Source organism: Ovis aries, chromosome 4 (assembly GCF_016772045.2).
Source record: "Ovis aries strain OAR_USU_Benz2616 breed Rambouillet chromosome 4, ARS-UI_Ramb_v3.0, whole genome shotgun sequence".
Taxonomy (NCBI): Eukaryota; Metazoa; Chordata; class Mammalia; order Artiodactyla; family Bovidae; genus Ovis; species Ovis aries.
The window spans coordinates 120,322,978-120,345,484 of NC_056057.1; the positions used below are offsets into that span (position 1 = coordinate 120,322,978).

At 55.7% G+C, this 22,507-nt stretch overlaps 1 protein-coding gene across 3 annotated transcripts in view; it reads right to left on the bottom strand.

The window, feature by feature from the left end:
• PTPRN2 (protein tyrosine phosphatase receptor type N2) overlaps window positions 1–22,507 on the bottom strand; it is a 618,076-nt gene that overhangs the window by 24,470 nt on the left and 571,099 nt on the right. For all 3 annotated transcript variants that reach the window (XM_042249105.1, XM_042249106.1, XM_027968410.2), the window contains 4 exons: window positions 19,862–19,939; window positions 7,021–7,140; window positions 5,828–5,994; window positions 1,175–1,228 (listed from right to left, as the gene is read on the bottom strand). In XM_042249105.1, coding sequence (XP_042105039.1) covers window positions 1,175–1,228; window positions 5,828–5,994; window positions 7,021–7,140; window positions 19,862–19,939 — 419 coding nt within the window. The remainder of the gene's footprint in view (window positions 1–1,174; window positions 1,229–5,827; window positions 5,995–7,020; window positions 7,141–19,861; window positions 19,940–22,507) is intronic.

Sequence of the window (22,507 nt, forward strand, 5' to 3'; positions counted from 1 at the left end):
CATGCACTCACACACACACTCAAAAACACTCACATACACACCCACACAGATGTGTGTATGCAGGTACACTCAGACACATTCTCACACACGTGCAGACGCAGGCACACTGAGACACATACTCAGACGCATGCACACACACGCACACACAGCCAGACGGGTGCACACACTCAGAAATGCACACCCAGTCACACGCACAGGCACACACTCAGACGGGAGCATGCACTCTCACACACACTCAGGCAGATGCACACACAGACACACACGGGAGCCTGCACTCACACGCACACTCAGGCAGATGCACACACAGACACACACACGGGTGCCTGCACTCACACGCACACTCAGGCAGATGCACACACAGACACACACACGAGTGCCTGCACTCTCACACGCACTCAGGCAGATGCACACACAGACACACACACGGGAGCCTGCACTCTCACACACACTCAGGCAGATGCACACACAGACACACACACGGGAGCCTGCACACATGCATGCAGACACACACACGCACGCAGGCGCACACATAGACACCCCCCCGACACATGCACACCCAGACACACACGCAGATGGGTGCATGCACTCAGACACACACACCTAGAGCCCACCCAGACGAGTGCACGCACACACACGCACGCGCACACCCTTGACGGAATCGGCGGACTTGGTGCTCGGTCTTTGGAGACCTAGCTCTTCTTCATCCCAGACAGAGGGAACAGTCTGTGAGACATGCTGGAAGCCAGAGCACACTTCTCCACTGGCGCAGGCAGGTGCGGAGCCCACCCTCGGGGGGAGCTCTCTTCCAGGGGCTCTCTCTTCCAGGCTGGGTGTGACCTTCTCAAGGACACGAGCCGCTGAACTTCCACCCAAAGGCCACTCCTTTGATTCCAGGTTCTGTCCCGTCCACCAGTGGCCCCAAGTGCTTGGCACAGGTTCCACATGTCTGTAAAGGGTGCTGGGCTGAGACCCCACCACACAACACACACCATCTCAAGGTGCTTGTGTAGCGGCCCCGGGAGGTTTAACACAAAATAAGCTATTATCCTCTGTTTCCTTAAGAAGCACCAGTTAGATATATTATTAAGCAATTGGGAAGTTGAGCTCCTATATTTAACAGTGTTTACTTTTGAGGCAGTGGACACATGTTAATCCAGGGTGAAGTTGTACTTGCCTGCAGTGGACAATTATTGGACAAGAACGGCCCCTGTAGCACTTGTTTACTTTTCTGAAATAAAGAGAGACACAGAAGTTATGACCATGTGCGAGGCTCCGTGGCAGTCACCAAACAGCCCGAAGCCAAAGCAGACAGACCGTCTTACGGACATTGTTCTGTAATGGCCTGTTTTGACAAAGAAAATCAAAATTACACACACATTTTCCAAGGTTTATTTTTCTTTCCAATATTACATTATTAGACAGAACTTTGGAAACAATTCTTACATTTGTGCAGTTTGCTTTCTCCCTTAATAAGTATGAACTCTGGCCTCGGGTCAGCCGGCCCATTGGCTTGGGCCCCCCTCCCCCGTCCCCTCCCCTCCCCTCCTATTGACTAGTCCACTTGACTTTTGTTGTTGCTGCGTGTCTAGACTCCTCACTGAAATTTTTGAGTTTAGCAATTTACACGCTGGATTTCTTACAGTCCGGACATCATACTAGAATGTGCTATTACCGCGACAGCTCAGAACAGCGACTTAAAGAGCTTTCTTGATCTGTCAGTTTTGCAAAGACATCTAAATTTTGGAGAAACCTCAACTACGTCCAAGACAAGTTTTTCCACTTTTACAAACCTGATTTTATGTAAAACAACTCTTGTGCAGATTTTAGATCAGAGCTTATGCAAATTAACAAGAAGCATGGATTAGGATTTTGCACCCAAGTCCTAAATCAAAACAGCACAGTTTAATATTTACTGTGTAAGCTGAAATTTCTTGTAATTCAAGGAAAGACATACACATGTTTACAAAGTACGTCCAAGTTCTTAGGAAAATCTTCCTAAATGAGGAAAAGCAAACACAGAGCTTCGGTTAACTGGGAGAAGTGTGTGAGCAGGTGTGTGAGACGGGCTCTGAGTGTGAGTTTACACAATTTAAGACGGAAAATAAAATTTTGAAAATTACGACGGTGGAGAAAAACCTCTTACTTCATACCGGAAATGGGAAAATGTCACACTTCTCTGCCAAGGCTTGTCCGCTCAGCAGGGAGATAGCTGAACGTGGACACCAATCAGCGGGTCCTTTTGCCACGCCAGCCTGGGAGGGTGTGGGGCTGGGAGGAAGCCCAGGGTGGCATCTGACGGAGGAGCCGAGGGGTATTCCAGCATCACGCACAATGATGCTGATGCCCAGACATCGGAGCTGGGCTGAGCTCCCACTTATGCTGTGGACTGAACAGAACAGGTGCCTCTAAGGGAGGCTCCACCCTCCTGACCAGCAGGACGGCCGGCAGGCCTGGCCGTGCAGTCCCGGTAAGACGGGCCTGGAGGTGGCCACACCTGGGCCCAGCCCTCCAGCTGCGGGTGAGGACCCGGGCCCACAGGTGGCTCCCCGAGGCCGCGTCATCGCCGCTGTGCAGCGGCTCCCTGCTCGGGCTGGCAGTGGGGCCAAGGCTTGGGCAGAGGGAATGCGGATGGCTCAGAGCTGAGGGCGCACGGGCGTGGGGTCCCCGGAAAGCGCTCTGCCCTCTGAGGATGAACGGGACTGGAAAACAGACCCGCCTGCTCCTCCTTCTAAGCCTCCCTTTCCCGACTCAGGTTGTCAAGGCAACGGGAGCTTTAGCTCCGACAAAACAGATGCCAGACCCCGAGGACGTGCCTCAAGTGTGAGCGGCGGGGAGCCCGCCAGCCCCACGCAGGTCGTGTGTGTGCGTGTGCACAGGCGTGTGTCCAGGCGTGATGCACGCACTGTGTGTGTGTGCAGAGCTGCGAGCTGGGGCGGCTTGCTGCTACAGGCCCGGTGCCTTCAGAGGGCAAGTCATCCTGGACGCCTCTCAGTGTGCACATCTTTAGTGTGTGGACCACCTCGGCTTGGCCCCTCCAGTTATATTTCCTGCCTGAAGGTCCTGCCTGTGTTTCTAAAGGCTAGACCCAACTTTTGGTCAGTCACCCAGTTTTGCTCATTTTTTTTTCTGATGGGACCAAGCACAAATGGGTCCATTAAAAGAGAAATAAACATAACAAGCAGGCAGTCTTCTTTAAACTGTGCTGGTTTGGCCAAGAGCCACAAAAGGAGTCGGCAGGCCAGTGGAGCCTCCTGCACGGCTGGTCAGGCTGCCCTGTGGCAGAAGGCAGTGAGCATCACCTCCCTGGCTAAGAATCGTCGCTGAGACACAGGTTCCTGGCGGCACTGGCTTCCCCGTGCCTGCAGTCCCGGCCTCTCCTGTGGCACCTGTCTAAAGTGTCATTCTTGGACGCGTGTTGTGACCGGCTGGCTTGTGGGGGACCCCAGGGAGGTCTCACTGCAATCTGACATCCACGCCAGCCCTGCCCTGTGCTAACCCTGCTTGTCGACAGCCACGAGCAACTGAGGAGGCGAGCAGTGAGGTCCGGGGTGCTGCTGCGGTGGAGAAGTTTATCACAGAGAACCAGGCACTTGTGTTATTACCACACAGAGCATCACAAAGGGCAAAGCAGAAGCAGCACAGAGTCCACACAGCGTCCATCTGGTCGACCCGAGACAGCGCCGTGGGTTATTCGTGGAGAGGAGCAACACACGGCTGTCTGGCTTACTTTACTGGAACAAATCGTCAGTCAGCAAGAGGTCAAACACCGAGAAAAGTGGCTACCGCGCATACTGGAACAGGAGGAAGTCACCGAGAGAGAACGGTTAGTGATACAAACCGACCCATGGGCCACTGCGCGAGAGGGGACCGCCATGCGACCACCAGCAAGCAAAGGCCAGAGGGCGTGAGAGGCTCAGAAAGGGGGCTTCCCACACTGTCCCTGCAGCACAGTCACAGTTTCCAATGATCACTTTTGTGACTATGCAACTGGGCTCATATTACTAGCTGCAACATCACAAAAATGACACCGGCCACCGCTAATTAGCTGGCAGAGTAAGGGTTGTCCGGTTTACAGAGAGAGAGCAGCATCAGTGAGTGTCAGCGCACACAGCCGCGAGAGAGACAGAGACAGGGAGAGTTCTTCCAGAGCAAGGCCCTCGCCTGTGATGCTAATTATCTCTTAGCGTAGCACTTTCTCTTTAAAGTGTAAATGTGCTCCCTCTGGGCGCCAGAAATATTTAATTACACATCTTGGTCTCTGATGAACGTGCTTGGCCAGAGACGGAATGAGCTGGGCCTATTGCTCAGAGGGGGCCACGCGGCCCGCTGCCCTGCAGTGACCAGCGTCTTCCCAGCCGTCTCCTCTGCCGGACAGAGAGTCACAGAGCAGCGGCCGCGTGGGAGCACCACGTGCCCTGAGCATGTGACGGGACCAAGGCCTGGGGCCGCATGAGCAGCCCCAACCGGCGTTCTCCAGCGAGATGGGCCCGCGGGCCCGTACGCATCTCATTTCCCGAAACCTTCTCGGGCCCTGTCTCCTGGGACTCTGGAGAGGGGGAAGCGGGGGAATCCGATCTGTCTTCCTGACGGACTGCACACACAGAGGGTGGGTTGTGGATTGTCCGACTCCACACACGGATGTGGAGCTGGAAACACGCCCATGTGCACATATGAGCAAGTACCCTGGTCGGAGCGCAGGGGTGGCCGTCTGTGCAGCTGCACCCGTTCTGCCAGTACTGACTGCTTTCTGAAGATTCTATCAGGAAACGGGCTCTAAGCAAGGTTTTTAGAAATAAATTTGTATTAAGAAAATGTAAAAAATGACCAGGCAATTGGGATGGGTGGGGGCGGGGGGCACGTCTGGGTGTGTGCCACGCATCCCCTGCCTCCCTGGGGACGGACTGAGGGTGACGGGTGTGACGCCAAGCAAGTGTCTCTCCGGGAGCTGTTTCACGTGCTATTTGATACAAAGGATTATCTAATAAAAAAAAGAAAACAAGCCCTGATTTGTTTCTCCAAAGTGGACTAAAAGGAAGAGAAGCAGTATCAAAGTAACCTTCAGAATCTGTGCCCCAAATTCAAGAAACCCAGCTTTACACTCGAAACCCCCCGTTGACGACAACAGCAGTCGCCATTCTGACTTCCCAGGAGTGACGTGTCTGTGAACCGTTCAGACACAAGTCAGTTTCTGACCACGTGCAATTCCAGTGCGTTACAGAGTGCTTTGTCTTGACTCTCCAATTTCTCCTTTTGAAGATTTACTGGAAGCCTACTTCCAATCAGAGGCTCCAGGGAGCGTAGAGTACGGTTCTGGGTAGCCCTCAACATCTTCATTTTCTTTCTAGATGTTTAAAACAGTCAGTTTCGAAACTGCACCACAGATACAGGGTTATGTGTGACCCCAAGCCAGGCGTTTTATCCAAGGTCACCCATTAGCTAGTCATCTGGGCCTCATTCTCACCACCATCTCTAAGCAGCCAAGTAGCCAAAACTCTGGGCTGTATTCATCCATACCTTGTGGAATAAGAACCCCAGGAATTCTTCCCTACGTGAAGAATCTTACTGATAACCATGACCACCTTTCCACAATTCTAAGATACCCAGCGTCTCTAGCATCTAACACCTCTAAAGCTACAGACGCCTTACAACCAACATGTGAGTTACCACAGTCTCCCCCCCTTCACTGCAGATAACACGGATGTACCTGTGACATACAAGCATAAGACAGACGGCACGTCCTACAGCAAACAGCCCCTCGGACCCAGACGTCCCCTCTCTCCGCGGGCAACCCGAGTGCGCTACCCCGCTGGCGGGCCGCGGGTCTTACCTGCGGAAATCCAGGAGGGACCTGGTGGAGGAAGGCACCCCCTGGTCATACCAGCTCAGGAAGTGGAACTGAGTCACCGTGCGGGTCTCGTTGGTCTGCAGGTTCTTCAGGTAGAAGCTCCTCACGAGGAAATCCTCGCACCAGATGTGCTCAGAGACCAGATGCACCTGGGTGGGGGGAGCGGACGGGGCGGGGCGGGCAGAGAGCGCGTCGGCTGGGGGCCCGGCTCCCCGAGCATGGAGCCACTTTGTGGGGAGGGGGCTGGGGACCCTGAGGGCAGACTGCATGCGGCAGGCGGGGGGCCTGTCCAGCTTTCCAAGTTCAACACGGTTTATGCAAAAGGTCACTTTGTGCTTCTTTTCCTACATGTCACTCAGGGGCAAAATAGTCAAATTATTGGGAAAAATGCGTTACAATCAGAACGAGGGCACTTTCTGTCTTTTCCAAGCCATATAAATCTCCAAGAAAAATCACCAGGGAAAAATTACACTTTCGGGCGAAAGCTCAAACGGGGCTCTATCCTCACTGGCCTGTCCTAAGAGAGGCCCCACCCAGCTGCAGAAAGCCAAAACCGAAAGGTTCGTATAGACGCTGCCAGGCTCTGAGCGCTGGGAGCCCAGGCGGGGACCCCAAAAGCATGACCAGCTTAGAGGGGAACATCCAGGCAGGCGTCTGAGGTGAACCCTCCTGAGGGACTCTGGTGTTCTGACGAATTTTAATGGGAAGCAAAGTCGAAGGGCACACTCTGTATTGGTTTAACTGCCCAAGGTTATTTACTTCCTTCTTGATGTGGGCAAAAAGCCAGCCAAGGAGACGAGCTGGCCAGCAGGGGACCCGCGAGTCAAAAGGCCGAGTGGGCGCTATGGGCACAGGCCCCGCGAAGGAGCGGGAGCCGGGGCAGGCGGGCGGCGAAGAGCCAGGGTCAGCAGGGGCCGCTTCCCAAAAACAGGCCCCCGTGAGTCCTTTCTTGGGTGCTTTCTGTCCGAATTTGGATTCTTGGAATTTAAAAATGGAAACCACGCCCTTCCTGGCAGAGTTCCTGCAGCACGGCTGTCTGCAGGGTCTGCTGACTGCAGGGCTGGGCAAACCTCCTGGGGCTTCCAGGGACGGCGGCCCGGTGTCTGCCCAGGACGGGCCCGCCCACAGCGTCCACGGCCCCCTGCCCACGGCCCGGCGGGCGCCCTGGGAAGTACCTCGTAGATGTGGTAGAGGCTGGAGCCCTCGTCGGGCCAGTAGTGGCAGCACTGCCGGACGCCGCTCTCCGAGAGGGGGGTCAGCATGACGACGACCACGCAGCCGCTCTCCCACACCATCTGCGGACCGAGAGGCGGTGAGGCGCCGAGCCCTGCCATGCGTGGAGTCAGCGCCCCAGACGCACGGCGCACGCGGCCCCGTCCCTGGGAACCTGGTGAGGCGCCGAGCCCTGCCACGCGCAGAGTCAGTGCCCCAGATGCATGGCGCATGCGGCCCCGTCCCCGGGAAACTGGATCCTTAGGCGGTGAGCTCTGCCTTTGCAGCTGAGTACACGGGCCCAGTCTGCACGTTCCAGGAGACATTGCAAACAGGATGTAGTAAATCTGTTCCACGCCTTAACACCCCTTGGATTCCCTGCTCCGCTCAGCCTCGGGTCCTCCCTGCTGGTCTCTGACGTGCCACAAACAGGCCACCGGGCATCGGGTGCTGGGCCCCAGGCAGGCAGCCTGCTGGCTCGGACACGCCGCTACCCCGAGGGACACGGGGGAAATCACGGGCACGTTTGTATGCTCGTCACCACCGTGGGACCAGAGAAGCAGTCTGCTTTGTGGAGCTGCCATCCCACCCGAAGCCAACTCTGGAAGATTCCTGCCCACGTGCGTTACAGAGAGTATGTGCCCACTTCTATCAAAATACAGCAGCTCTGCCCAAAGGAGAGGGCATCCTGAACTGACGGTCATCCACCACAGCCCCTACACCAGCTCCAGGACGCGCAAGCAAACGGACCCGCATTTGAACACCAGACCCGTGAAGACACACAGGCCCTCGCACTCGACTCCTTTTCAGACACGTGTCAAAGCCAGCGGCCGTGGACTTGGAGCTCAGTCGCTCAACTCACTGACTCTAAGGGATCCCCGAGCAGCCTGAGGACCTGCTGGCACGTTAAGTGCAGGGACAAAGTCTCCGCGTCCCCTGTGCTGGGTTACGCTAACTTCTCAGAAGTCTTTCCAAACAACTGCATCTAGATGTGAAATTGGTATCGGAGCTTCCATTTCTTTAAAGCACAGATTTAACAATCTGATTAAGATATTGTAGTTTATAAAATCCACATAACTCAGATATAAAATGCTTTCTTTTCATGTTCTTGGTACTGAGTTCCCCTTTAAATTATATTCTGAAAATCAGACGTGTGTGCGATGCTGTCTCTTTTAATACTGGTGTCTCTTTTAAATTGGCGGGGGTGGTATCACCCCCACCCCTGTGATAGAAACAGCTAAGATTCTTAAGGCCCCTCATGGTGTATCATCCGCGGTAGAATTTAGTGGGACTTGCTGCAATGTTTACAAAAAAGCCCACACAAACATGAATTACACTCAAGCCCACACGCTCCCCTCTTCTTCAGCGCAAATCCAACAATCAAGGCGGACGCCCTGGTCTAAGCCTTGCCAGCTCCCCGACTGGCCCTAATCGGCCCTTCTTGCTCGCCGCGGTTTAATGTGCCTGGAGAAGGTACAGAAGCTCACTGAAGCCATTAGGAAAATGAGGAGAAACACAGGTTTTATGAGCGTAATAAAAATACAATGATCCGGGCCATAAACTAATCACCGAGGCTCTGCTGTACCCCCGAGTGTGGAATCAGGAAGCCCTCCCCACCGAGGTTCCCTCCGTCCGGGGACGCTCGGGCCTCTCTGAAGGCGTGGTTGAGAGTGAATCCAAAAGAAACAATTTAGACCAACAACTCCAAAAGCACCCCAGGGGATAATACTTCTTTTTAGGTCACTGTGTGGAAGCAGAGAGGGACTGACTAAATCGAAGCTGTCTCACCCGCTCGGGCGCCCACTCCCTGCTCACCTCCCACCGTGGTGCCCTGCTCGCAGGGCTGGACTTCAGGGCACGCCAGGGACTCCACGGTGGGTTTTGGAGGGAACACAGGGTCTGGTGAAAGTCCCGGTCAAGTAGGGTCTGTTTCTGGACAGGAGATCGCACTCTTTCCGGGTCAGTTTCACAGGGTCGTGCCCGGCAAGAGAAAGGCAGGACTTCTGTGCCCAGTCTTTGAGATACCTCCAGCGCTCTCTTCAAGGAAGCAGGCAGCCGCCCGAGTCCTCCCTGACCCTGCTGTGGTCCTCTGAAGCAGCGGCTTTGCTGAGCCAAGGAGCGGATGGTTGATACCAGAAACGGCCCTGTCTATACTTCCCGTTTGGTTAGGGCTCAGACAGCACAGTGTCATCTCCCGGAGCATGCGGCACGTTTACTGGGAACCTAACACAGGTCAGGACATCCCAGGCCACGGCGCGGGGAGCGGGATCGGGCTGTAACAGCTTTCACCAGCAAAAAGTGGGTTCCTTCTCCCAAACAGGAGGCAGGCACTGCCGGTCCTGGGTCAGCGGGAACATGATCTCGGGTGGGGATCCCAAGGACAGGTCCCTCCCGGTGCTGTGCTTGGAGAACCACCAGAAATGCCCCCTTCTCCTGAGTGTCTCCTCAGACGCACGGCACCAGCCGTGGAAGGCCACCCTGAACGCACGCTGTCACCTGGCACGCGGTGGCGGGGAGCGACAGGGCCCCGGCGGCGACAATCACTGCTTCACTAGCGGGCGTGCCACGGGAGTCGGGGCGGCGGCTCAGGGGTCCTGGGCTGCGCTCAGACGCTCAGTCGTGTCTGACTCTGGGTGACTCCATGGACTGGAGCCCACCAGGCCCCTCTGCCCATGGGATTCTCCAGGCAAGAATACCAGAGTGGGCTGCCATTCCCTTCCCCAGGGGACCCTTCCCAACCCAGGGACTGAACCCACACCTACGTCTCCTGCACTGGCAGGCAGGTTCTTAACCAGCAGCCCCACCTCAGGGGTCCTGGGCTGTCATAAAACACACCAGCGACAACCCACACCCCCAGCCCCTCTGTGGCACTCAGAGGCCACCCAGGGAAGGGGCACGTGATGGTAACACAGCTGACACAGCCGAGCACGGGAGCCCGTTCACGGCCATCAGACCTGGGTGCGCGGAGAGGCTAACACGCAGCAGTTCAGACCTCGGGCGCACGTGCTGCGGAACACACACTTTGGCGGCTGTTTCATCCAAACAAGTGAGCTTCCCAGGCGGATCAGCAGTAAAGAGTCTGCCTGCAGTGCGGAGACGCAGGACAGGTGGGTTCAATCCCTGGGTCGGGAAGGTCCCCTGGAGGAGGAAATGGTGACCCACTCCAGTATTCTGGCCTGGAGACGCCCATGATAGAGGGGCCTGGTGAGTCACAGTCCATGGGGTCACAGAGTCAGACACAACTGAGCGACTAGACAGTAACAGCAAGTTTACCAACTGTTGGTTAAAGAAGAGGCGCCGTGCTGCTCTTGGCTATGGGCTGGACTTTGTCCCTGAAATGACACGCTGATGTCGTAACCCCTGCCACCGATGACTGCAGCCTGATTTGCAAAGAGTGTCTCTGAAGATGTCACCAGGATAAGAAGACGAGGTTCCAATGCATCAGGGTGGGGCCTAATTGAGCACAAAGGAGGGAGACGCCAGGTGAACGCAAGGATGACGCTGCAGAGATGCAGCTGGAACACGCGGGCCCTGCGAGCAGGAAGGAGCCTCGTCTCGGTGCTTCAGGGCCAGGAGAACAGCCCTGCCGGCACCAGGGCTGGACTCAGCCTCTGGAATTGAGAGGGAGCATGCTTCTGCAGCTCCTGGCCGCTCCGTTGATGGAAATCTGTCACAGCAGCGCAGGAAATGAACACATTCACCGAGGCCCAGCCTCCATGCCAGCCCCCAGATCGTCCACAGGAGTCGGGAAACGTCCGCTCGAACCTTCTTTTATTCATCGAATTACACCAGATGGAAGGAAACTGTAGATTTTCTTCACCCGAAGTCTTTCTTGAGTACCAAGTGTTTAGCGAAAAAAGAAACTCCTTCGGAGTGCACAAGGCCTGATTAAAGGCAGGCGGTCCGTGTGGACAGGTCAAGCCCGGGGCCACGGGCTCTGTGAGGAGCTCCGGTCCCTCCGGGGCACGCGTCCCCCCTTCCCCGCATGTCCCGTGAAGCCCCTCCACCTTGCTCTGCTCTCGCCTGTGTGGGCACAGCTCTCTTCCACCAGACTGTCAGCTCCTTGAAGACGGCAGCCTGTCCGGCTGCCAGCTCTACTTCCAAGGCGTCTGGCGCCAGGCTTTGTCATAGTTGATGCTTAGCTGAAAACAATAGATACTTTAAAAAGAGACCATTTGACTGCCTCTCTGAAAAGAGAACTCAAAGAAAACGCTATCAAAGGCTGGCCTGGCAGAGTCCTCCCAGGACCTGTTTGGTGCAGACACGTGCCTCTTGAAAGCCCATGTGCTGTTTGCACGCCTGCTGCAGCAGTCGCTACGTGAAGTGGAGACAGCTTTTCTCCAGAGCAGGCCGAATGTGCCCCTCCATCCCTGACGCACGATTCATTTCCGCTGCCAACTTCTTTTCATAGGTGGAGGAGAGATCAGCTTAAGCCTTGCAGTGAGGATGCTGACAAAGAGGTCTGAGAACACATTTTATGTCAATCAGCTGGAACCACGCACTCTGTAATTGACTAAAGAAGAGAACACAGCAGTGTCTGAGCACCTTCTGCAGAGTAGACCCCCAGTCCCTTTCTCGCCCTGTCCAGAGGACGGTCCTGAGAAGTGTGCCCTGAAGTCTTCCCAGCCTCTGGTCTGCTTCAGCCACACAGTCACTGTCCCTGAGTCAAGCTGTGAGTGAGGCAGGTGGCAATCCGGCTAAATGTGAACGAAGGTGATGAAGTCTTCTTATGTCTCCATGCAGGACTCATAACACAAACCCAGGTGGTTTGTTTCTCTGCAAACAAAGCCGTCAGCACGGGCCTCTTTCGCAGATAAAACCCCGAAGTAATGGGAGCAAAGCCAATACTTAATCCTGACCCCCAGGAAGGGCTGAGCAGGGAGGAAGGAGTCTCACAGACATTAAGATTGGACCCAGGGCTTCCCTGTGGTTAACAGTCAGCCTGCCAACCCAGGGGACACGGGATCAATCCCTGGTCCAGAGGACTCCACATGCCACGGGGCCACTAAGCTCGTGCGCCGCAGCTACTGAGCCTGCGCCCTGCAACGAGGGAAGTCGCCACAGTGACGAGCCTGTGCCCCACACTAGAGGGTAGTCCTTGCTCGTCACAACCAGAGAAAGCCTGAGGGAGGCAATGAAGACCCGGAGCATCCAGAAATAAAGAAGCAGATAAATAAATCTTAAAAAGAGTCTGACCTGAGCTCAAGTCAGTCCCGGTGCTGATAAACTGTAGCAGGCCCCTCTGGGTGCTTTCCCACCAGCAGTGTTTGTGCCCAGGCAGGAAGGAGAACCATCTGCATAGAAACACTTGCTCGTTCACTGGAATCTAGCAAGCATCCTTTTGCAAAGACAGAACGGCCTGCTTCTCTTTGAGCAGAGGCGAGGCGGCTCGTGTGTGCTGCTCAAGCATTTCCACAGCGAGGCCACGTGCAAACCAAGCTGCCCATTCACCTGAACCTCACAGCTGCCGCAGAGGTATCTGCCAGGCACTCGACTGTGTGGGAAGTCGCCTGAGCCCGGGCGTGTTGTCACAGAGAAGCGCTTACCGCCCCTGGGCTGTGCTCACGTTTCACACCTAACACACACGTTGGCTTCTTGGGTAAAAGCGCCCTCAAGCTGTCATCGTTTCAAAACCAGGACCTGATGTGGGTGCATCAGATCCGCTTGTGAGAAGGAGGAGGAGAAAGAAGAAAAAGTCAAAGAAAAAAGAATGAAAGGAAGAAGAAGGACGGATGAGGGAACTGATATCACAAATGAACGCAGGGTGTTTTCGGCCGAGGGCCGTAAAAACCAAGGCCCAGGCTGTGCTTTCCACGTGAGCCTGAGCTCCGACCTGCGTGCCTGGTGGCAGGACACACACATAGCCGGGTGCGAGGCGTGCCATGCCCAGCCACACAGGGCACAGCTCCCAAATCCCGCCTTGATGTAAGATGACCTGACAGAAGTTCCCTTTTATCTGCAAACGTTTGTGAACTCATGTGCAGAAAATTCAATCAGAGTGAATGTTTGAAGAAAAACATCCTGGAAAATCTAGGGCCTGTGGTTAAAATGCTTCTGATGTTAAAACACGGAAACAAGAGATCAGGTTTTTCTCAAGAAACTCACTGTCCTCAATTCCTGTAGTCCTTTAATTTAATCAGATAATCCTGCTTATTTAACTTATATGCAGAGTACATCATTCGAAATGCCAGGCTGGATGAAGCACAAGCTGGAATCAAGATTGCCAGGAGAAATATCGATAACCTCAGATACACAGATGACACCACCCTTATGGCAGATAGTGAAGAGGAACTAAGGAGCCTCTGGATGAAAGTGAAAGAGGAGAGTGAAATAGTTGGCTTAAAGCTCAACATTCAGAAAACGAAGATCATGGCATCTGGTCCCATCACTTCATGGGAAATAGATGGGGAAACGATGGAAACAGTGGCAGGCTTTCTTCTCTTGGGCTCCAAAATCACTGCAGATGGTGACTGCAGCCATGAAATTAAAAGATGCTTTCTCCTTGGAAGAAAAGCTATGACCAACCTAGACAGCATATTCAAAAGCAGAGACATTACTTTGCTGACAAAAGTCTGTATAGCTATGGTTTTGTGTATGGATGTGAGACCTGGACCACAAAGAAGGTTGGGACCCAAAGAATGGATGCTTTCAAGTTGTGTTGCTGGAGAAGACTCTTGAGAGTCCCTTGGACTATAAGGAGATCCAACCAGTCAATCCTAAAGGAAATCAGTCCTGAATATTCATCAGACGGACTGAGGTTAAAGCTGAAGCTCCAATACTTTGGCCACCTGATGCAAAGAGCCGACTAACTGGAAAAGACCCTGATGCTGGGGAAAGACTGAAGGCAGGAGAAGGAGACGACAGAGGATGAGATGGTTGGATGGCATCACCGACTCGATGGACATGAGTTTGAACAAACCCTGGGAGATGGTGAAGGACAGGGAAGCCTGGCGTGCTGTAGTCCATGGGGTTGCAAAGAGCGGACATGGCTGAGCAACTGGACAGCCAATTAGATAATGTGCTTTAGAATCAATCAGTCTGTAAGTTAACAGGGCCCCTGAGTCCATTGCTCCACCCACAGCCTCTTAATATTCCAGAACCGGCACCTCTGCAAGCTCCTCTCCCATCGCTCGTTGCCCAGGGCTTGTGTAAGAGGAACAGAGGAAGTGACTGCGTGGGCATCATGGGGGACAGGGACTGGGGACCTCCTCCTACTCTGTGTCCCGCCTCGTAGGACCACCAGAAGCCACAAGCCCCGATGTGTCGTGGTCTCTGAGCCAGTGGGTATGATTTGACCGGGCGTCCTGCAGACTGGGGGGTGCTGGGTGTCTGCAAGGACCACCTCTGGCTGCTCCAGGCTTGGCTCCTGGGGGCTTGGTGGTACTCGCTATAAAGGGGTCACCCTTAGCTGACCTGCCAGAGGTGGGGGCAGGGGCTGCCGCCTTTCGGCTCTCTGTCTGCTGGACCCACCACTGCCCGGGTGCAGCGGTCAGTTGTGGAGCTCCTCACTGCCGTGCTCATCAGAAGCTCCTGAAGGAGAATGCTTAGGTTCTTGGGACCTCCCACAGCCCTCCACTCGGGTCTCTCCTTGTCCATCCTAAGAGCGGCGACTAATGAGAGCTGAGGAGCTTAAGTTCTTCAGTTAAACCAAGCCCCACTGCTTGGAAAAGAAAGTACATTGCCCCAGTGAAGACTTCTAGTAGAATATACTTGCAGAAAGTGGGAAACAGAAAGCAATAGGTGGACTTTTTCTTGGTAAAATGTTAATAAGTGTTCATACTAATTGGGCACCAGCTGAATTCCAGCTGCCTTCAGCACCTGTACCTGGGGGTCGAGGCCCAGCTCCCCAGCCTCTGATTGCATCATCTGAAAGTCACCAAAAAGCCTGTCAAGCAGGGAGGGCAAGGCTGGAAATCCTAGAGTGTCTTCCCTGCCCCTCAGCTCCCGATGAGCAGGGCCGGCCACCAGTCCCAGCCCCGAGAGGCGCCGGGCTGAGCTCAGGCACCGCTCGGCCGGCGGCAGGGTCCACATGCGTGGACAGTGCTCATGCGCCTGAACCAGCTGACCACACTGTGGTCCGAAAATACAGGGGGGACGGCAGACAGGGCTCCTTGGATGGTGGCGAGGGGGCTGGCGGACTGGGGGCCGGAGCAGCTCTAGGACGGGTGGGTGATGCCCGACCGGGCAGCTCAGCGCCGGCAGCCTGTGCCCGGGACTCGTCCTCCCTGCTCACAGCCCCAAGGCGCTGTTCTCTGAGAAAGCTGCCCCCAGGCTCCCAGTTGCCCGGTGCTCATGTGTGAGCCTGGCCCCCGGCAGGTGGCAGGCCTGCCCTTCCCCCCGTGTGGAAACCACAGCCCCCTGAGAAGTCCTCACCCCGATCTAGCCTGGCTCTAGCCTGCACACGTGCACAGCTGGAGGGTGTGGTACACGCCCTCTGTGCCTGGAGAGGACGCACCCTGAGGTCCTCATAGCAGGGGCTGGCCCTGAGCACAGTGTCCCCACCGCCGATGGCCTCTCTCTCCTCTACAGAGACTCACCTGCCCACTCACTGCCCCCTCACTTCACAGCCCGTGGGGCAGGAAGAAGCGCTGTGGACCACAGGGTGGGGTCTGATCATGGGGTCAAGTCTGATCGCAGGGGTCGGGTCTGATTTTGGGGGTGGGGTCTGATCAGGGGGTCGGGACTGACACCTGGGCAGCTGCTGTGGGGGTCGGGCGGGCCGTGCGGGGCCCTGGGCCTCAGTGCTCTGCTGGATCGGGGTCCTGACTCTCTTTTATTCTAGTAAAGTATACGTAACGTAAAAACACCGTCTTGATGGGCTTTGAGTATATAGTTCAAGAGCACTCAGGACATCCACCACCACCGCCCCTAGAGCCCTCCCACCTCCCCAGACTGAGACTCTGTGCCGTCAAACACCAACTCCCTGACCCCCCGACCACTAGCCACCTCCCGTCTTGCAGGAGTGCCTTTGGGGATCACGCACTCGTGATAGCTTCATCCCAGGTCGTCAGGTGAGGTCACATCCCCCTGTGCCTGCCCAGGGTCCAGCATACAGTAAGTGCTCAATTACTGTTGCCTCCCCTTCATGGACTTGGATGCTGGCTGACTTCTCTCAGAGCAGGCACTTCAGGCCCAGGAATACCCGGGCTGTCCTCACATATCAGAACACATTTCTACAGGAAGGTTGTGGGTCTTATGTGCATTTGGTTTTGGAATCAAATTCTTAGAACATGAGGTGTGAATTCAGAGAAAGAATTCTAGTCGCTGGAGGGCGAGTGGCGCTGCGTCCTGGCAGAGCCCGAGGGGGTGCAGGGTCGGGAGGGAAGGGCCTGGCTGGGGCGGGAGACCCCGCCTTGAGGTGACTGCAGTGTGGGCTGCCGCTGAGTCACACCCACGATGTAATGTTCCGGAAGCGCCACACTTGCGTGAAGACAGAGCCTCCTCCAGCCCCTCCTCTGGGTGCCGCCCCTCATCCTGGGCCTGCGGCGCCCACCTTGTGTGCCCCCTGCTGATGGCCCCAGGAGTCTCTGCTTTGCCGGCGTCCTCTGCCCGCCCACCCCCGCTGCCGTCTGGGGCTCCGTGTCCGTTTTCCTCCTTGGCATCCTATTGGGTGGAATAATGTCCCCCAGATCCATGTCCACGGAGCCTGTGAACGCGGCCTCGTTTGGAAGCCAGTGGAGGAACACCCCACTGTGTTCCCCTCCCGGCCTGGGCTCTGCGCTGCCCACACCACCCACACAGCAGGGCCTCTCCTGCAGGACCTCTCACCGCGGACCAGGGCCTCTCACCGCAGACAAACCCCGTGAGATCCTCCGGAGAAGGGCTCAGGGCAGCACCCCAGAGCTCAAGTGAAAGGAAGATGCTTCAATATTTTCTGTTATGGGTGCTGAGTTCCTGTGTCCAACCCTGTCAAAGGCCACGTGTGCTGTGCTTAGTTGCTCAGTCATGTCCAACAATTTGCAACGCATTGGACTGTAGCCCACCTGGCTCCTCTGTCCCTGGGACTCTCCAGGCAAGAATCCTGGAGTGAGTGCTACTTCCTTCTCCAGGGGATCTTTCCGACCACGGATCAAACCACGTCTCCTGTGTCTGGTGCACCGCAGGCAGGTTCTTTACTTGCTGAACTATTGCTGCTGCTGCTGCTGCTGCTGCTGCTGAGTCGCTTCAGTCGTGTCCGACTCTGTGCGACCCCACAGACGGCAGCCCACCAGGCTCCCCCGTCCCTGGGATTCTCCAGGCAAGAACACTGGAGTGGGTTGCCATTTCCTTCTCCAATGCATGAAAGTGAAAAGTGAAAGTGAAGTTGCTCAGTCGTGTCTGACTCCTGGCAACCCCATGGACTGCAGCCTACCAGGCCCCTCTGTCCCTGGGATTCTCCAGGCAGGAGTGCTGGAGTGGGGTGCCAGTGCCTTCTCCGCTGAACTATTGGGGAAGGCATAAATCCAGACATGAACTCTCACTCAGAACATATTGTCTTTCCAACAGAAAACTTCTTATGCTTCAAAGCAGGTTTTATTCTTTAAGGAACTTCCACTTCACCATGGTTTTTGAGAGGCTCTATCTTCTGCAAGAAGTTTAAAGGCAGGCGTTCTTCTCCACGCACTTTCTGTAGAGCCCAAGGCAGTGAAGGGAACCTGGAATTTCGAGCCTGTGGCCTTGGGTGGTTAATCAGGAGCCATGCTTGCTGGATGCCATTTCTAGAATATACACTCTAGAGCCCAATCCAGCCCGTGTGACTGTGCCAAGAAGCAGGTGCTAAGACACCCCCTGTCCGAGGCCAGCACCTCTCCATTGTGTTCTCCCTGCAACCGGACCGGAGGCTTGGTGTGGAGACTGCGCCTCTGGCTCAAGGGCACTGTGGAGACACAGTCAGGGAGGTCCTTTTGCTGCAGGGTGTCTCGGGAGCTGTGATGAGCTGATGGGCCTGTGACGGCCTGGGAGGGCGGCCTAGTGGCCAGTGTCCACTGCCGCCTCGAGGGACCCAGCGCTTCCCGGAGGTTTGGGAGGTGCTGACCGGGGTGCCTCTCACAGTGTCTTGCACTGCATCTCACTCGAATAGTTTTCTCCAGTCGCAGCATTCAGAGATGTTTCCTTTCCATTTCAAGAATGCTCCTTAATATCAGACCTCCATAAAAGCTCTAGGACATCCCACGGTTTACAAATGCTGGCACAATGAATGGCCCCCAACAATGGCAACTGCTCAGAACAAGCAGCAAGAAAAGTATACCATCGGCCCCACGTGCCAACCACGTGAACCGGGGCCGAGTACGAACCGCGAGTCTCGTAGAACGCAAAGTCTAGGGGTCAAAATATACAAACCCCACCACAGGGCCTGCCCCAGGGTAGGTGGTCCACGGATGTAAGCGATGACTGTGTGAGTGTCGACACGGCCTTAGGAACTTGTGCTTCTGTTGGCAAGAGAAGCTTTGCCTACAGGCAGTTGCGACCGGGGCCTGAAGCTGGTAGAAGTGAAACCACCCCTCTGAGGCACTCCTGCACAAACGTGCTGGGATGGCGGGCTGAGGCTGATTGGGAGATGCCGTGACCGTGCAGTTCCGCTGGTCCCTTGTTCTGCCACATGACTCGGGGCTTTCTGTGTTCTTTCTGTCTGAGCACGGAGCCTGGGGGGCAGCAGGAAGGTGACCGAGCACACCCTCCATGGAATTCCAGCAGCGTTCTGCAGGCAGGCTGGGATGGGTGGGCTCATGGCTCAGGGGGACAGCTCTGCGTGGGGTGGGGAGGCCCCTCGGGTCCAGGCCAGAGCCGGCCGCCTGGTCCTCCTGGGGTGCACGACCTCTCAGCAGGTGTGATGAGGAGACTCAGCCCTTGGGGCACAGGAAGTGGGGAACGTGGGCTCTGCCAACTTCAGCGGGTCCCTCTGGGTTAGAGGTGGCACGGCCACCGGACCCCGACAGGCTGGCCCTGTGGCCCTCACGCTGCTCCCGCCCATCACCTGCTGACCTAGAGGCCACACCTCCCTCATCTTGTCCTCAGGGTGCACTCTGCCGGTCCTGGGACGCCCGTGGGCCCGACTCACAGTAGGGCGCTGTTTCAACCGCCAGGCAGTGGCGGGACCCCGTGCGCCCCCAGAGCTCTGCCGCCTGCTGGACGGTGGGCAGGGAGACCAGGATGTGAAGGCGAGGCCCCACTGGCCCCTGGCTCTCCTCTCACTGGCCAGTGTCCCCAGCGCCCGAGCCTGATCCTAGCATGCAGTATTTGCTGGATGAAAAGAGACCAGCCTGGCTTCTCAAATGCATTACTACAAAGAATCCACAAGGAGAGAGACTATAATCTGAGCACCATTTTTTAACCTTCATAAGATTAAAACCATCGATAAGAGACATCTGATGAAAACGCAATAATTTGCGCATGCGTTATTTCATTATATTTCATAAGATAAAGTGACTGGAGCAGCTTAACAAGTAAGAGTCTTTAAGGACTTAATATCTCAAAGGGAAGTTTTCATACTCAAGCTTTGGAAGAGAAGGTTGATCATAAAAACATGAACGAGCTCATATAAATTCTGAAACCAAGGAACGTGTGATGAGCACCTGTAAGCAAATCGGGGTTGGCTTAATTGAATCCACGGCAATGCTGCTGCTGCTGCTGCTGCTAAGTCATGTCAGTCGTGTCTGACTCTGTGCAACCCCATAGACGGCAGCCCACCAGGCTCCCCCGTCCCTGGGATTCTCCAGGCAAGAGTATTGGAGTGGGGTGCCATTGCCTTCTCTGTCCAAGGCATTACTCATGATCAATTTATTAAGCTGTTAGACTCAGAACAAAATTTAATTTAAAAAGAGTCACCTGCCAGAAGTCAGCCACAGTCGAGGGCAGGGGTCCTTGGGTGGCGATGTACGCGGGCTTCCTGGGGTCGTGGTCCATCTGCGGAGACAAGAGCACAGGAGGAAGATGAACTCGGGAAAGGCAGGGCTGGGTAGAGCCGGGACCCTGAGTCCTGCGCTGACAGCCCCCAGGCCCGACACACACCACCTCTGTGGAGGCCAGAAACCCCCGGCCCCTGCCAGGCCTCTCCTGACCTAACATCCCCCAGGATTCTAGAGGGGCCTGGGGGCCAGTGCCTGGAGTTTAGCGGGGCCTGGGGGCTGGTGCCTGGAGTTTAGGGGGGCCTGGGGGCTGGGGCCTGAATTTTAGGGGGGCCTGGGGGCCTGGTGCCTGGAGTTTAGGGGGGCCTAGGGGCTGGGGCCTGAATTTTAGGAGGGCCTAGGGACCTGGTGCCTGGAGTTTAGGTGGGGCCTGGGGACTGGGGCCTGGGGGCTGGTGCTTGGAGTTTAGGGGGGCCTGGTGCCTGGAGTTTACGGGGGCCTGATGTCTGGAGTTTAGGGGGGCCTGGGGACCCTCTGCCTGGAGCCTGGTGATGGGGCTGAACGTGCTTCTGACACGGTAACTGAGCTGCATTAGTAGAGTGGAGGCCAGCCAGAGACCGGACGCCAGGGCATCAGCCAGGTAGGGGCCGCGTGAAGCGGGGCCGAGGGGAGGCAGGGAAGGCACCCAGGTCACCCACGTGGCGACAAGCCCACGATGACTGTGACTGCGGAGGTGTTCCACTGGCGTGCGCGGCCTCGATGGGCACCACTGCCACACACAGGGCTCAAAAGTGATGCGGCTGAGGCTGTCACTGCGGGCACTGGGCTGGGCAGAGGGCGGGCATTGCTTGGACCTGGAGGGGCCCAGCAACAGTGCCTCCTGCCTCTCAGGATGAGGCAAACCCCCTCCCGTGCTGCTGTGCTGCTTTGCACCCCTAAAGGGCCCAGCCGAGCCACTCGGGTCCGAGAGCCAGCCCAGCAGGCACTGGCTGGGGACGGGCCCAGGCTTCCAGCAGCACATTTCATATTCTCTTTCCACCTCGCCAGACAAGGACCGAAAACAAACAAACAAAGGAGAATGCAGCGGTGAGCTTCCTGGCTGTCCGTCTGCCTGCTGGCTCCGAGAGAGGAAGTCTGGCTTAAAAGACCTTCATTAGAACAGTTAATTCCAAGACTAAGCAGGGAAAAAACATGAGAACAAAGCCTGGAGCAGCAAATCGGATTAAATCAGACGGTGTTCTCCCTCTCACGCTGGTGTCCCAAGAGGACAAGGGAGGGGCCGGGAGAGGTGTCAGCAGGACGTCCTCCCTGCCCCGCCTTGGGGACCACAGAGACACCCCCCAGAAGAGAGCAGGCGGGTCTCCGCTGGGTGTCAGGCGACCGCTCACTTATCAGACATACAGCCTCCTTTCTTCTTTCCATCCAGCACTGGTTTTTACTGTTTTGACACCAGGGTTTGAGGAAAGAGTTAAAACACTCCAAATTTAAAGGTACTTGTTAAGAACTCATTTCCCAACATGGCGAAAACAAGAAAGGTGCCACCACGCACGAGTCAACGGTGACACGTGATGATGTCGGCTGGGAGCCCCGGGGCACCTGAAGGCCCCTCCGAGTCTGGGTCTGAGAAGGGCTCGTGTCCCCTTTAACATGCATCCGGTGTCGCCTGCCCGTCAGCACTTTCAGAGCCCACGGCTGTCAGCCTGAAAGGACGCCCCCAGTGCGCCTTATAATTATGTGCACACGAGCGGGAAAGAGCACAGAGAACAGACGCGAGTCACTCCATCAGCACAGCAACGTGACGCTAGCTAAGGGGTGGGGGCAGGAAAGAATGCTTTCTGTGCATCTAATTTAGTGATTCGTAATTAAAACTGGAAATTCACAACAACACACAATATAGGTAAAATTACGTTACTCTTGCTGAAAGCCCCAATTAAAATGTTTCAGTGGGAACGTGCTTGGCAGAAATAAGGAGTTTGGATGTTTAAAATATGCATTTGTTGGGGGTGACAGCTATTTACAGGGACCCTGTCTCTTCCTTGCAAATAGTTCTGCATGAAAAGTATAACACCACCTCCTTTTCAAATGTGCTTTTTTGCCCAAAGCAAGTCAGAGAGCAACGCATTTTAAAATCCTTCTCATGTACAACCCAGCACATTTAGCTGCTTTCCCAGTGAGAAATATGTGATTGAAAGCAAACATCGGATCAGGGTTTCAGGAGGTAAATAAGGCCTCCTGTGGGGAGAGGTCTCCATGTCACTCAGTTGCCATCAACCCGAGCTGGAGATGGGAGGATGTGGGGTTGGGCGCAGGGGGTGCGTGGTGACCCATGTCATTCCCCTCCCCCTTGACTATATCACGTGGCTGCCGCTCGGAAGGCAGTAAATGATCACAGCGCGGCGACCTGTGCCACCAGCTCAGCAGTCGCTCGGAGGACAAGCGCCATCGCCGCATCCCGCGCACGTTCCGTGAGTGTTGCAAAGAGGAGGCCTTGCTCGTACACGGCAGCCTCTGTCCAGTTTTGTGCAGCGGTGACGGAAGGAAAGTAAAGCAAGCATTGAACTGAACGGCAGAAGCCTCAGCACACTGAAGACCTGCAGGGCAGGGTGGGTGCGGTGACTGGAGGGAA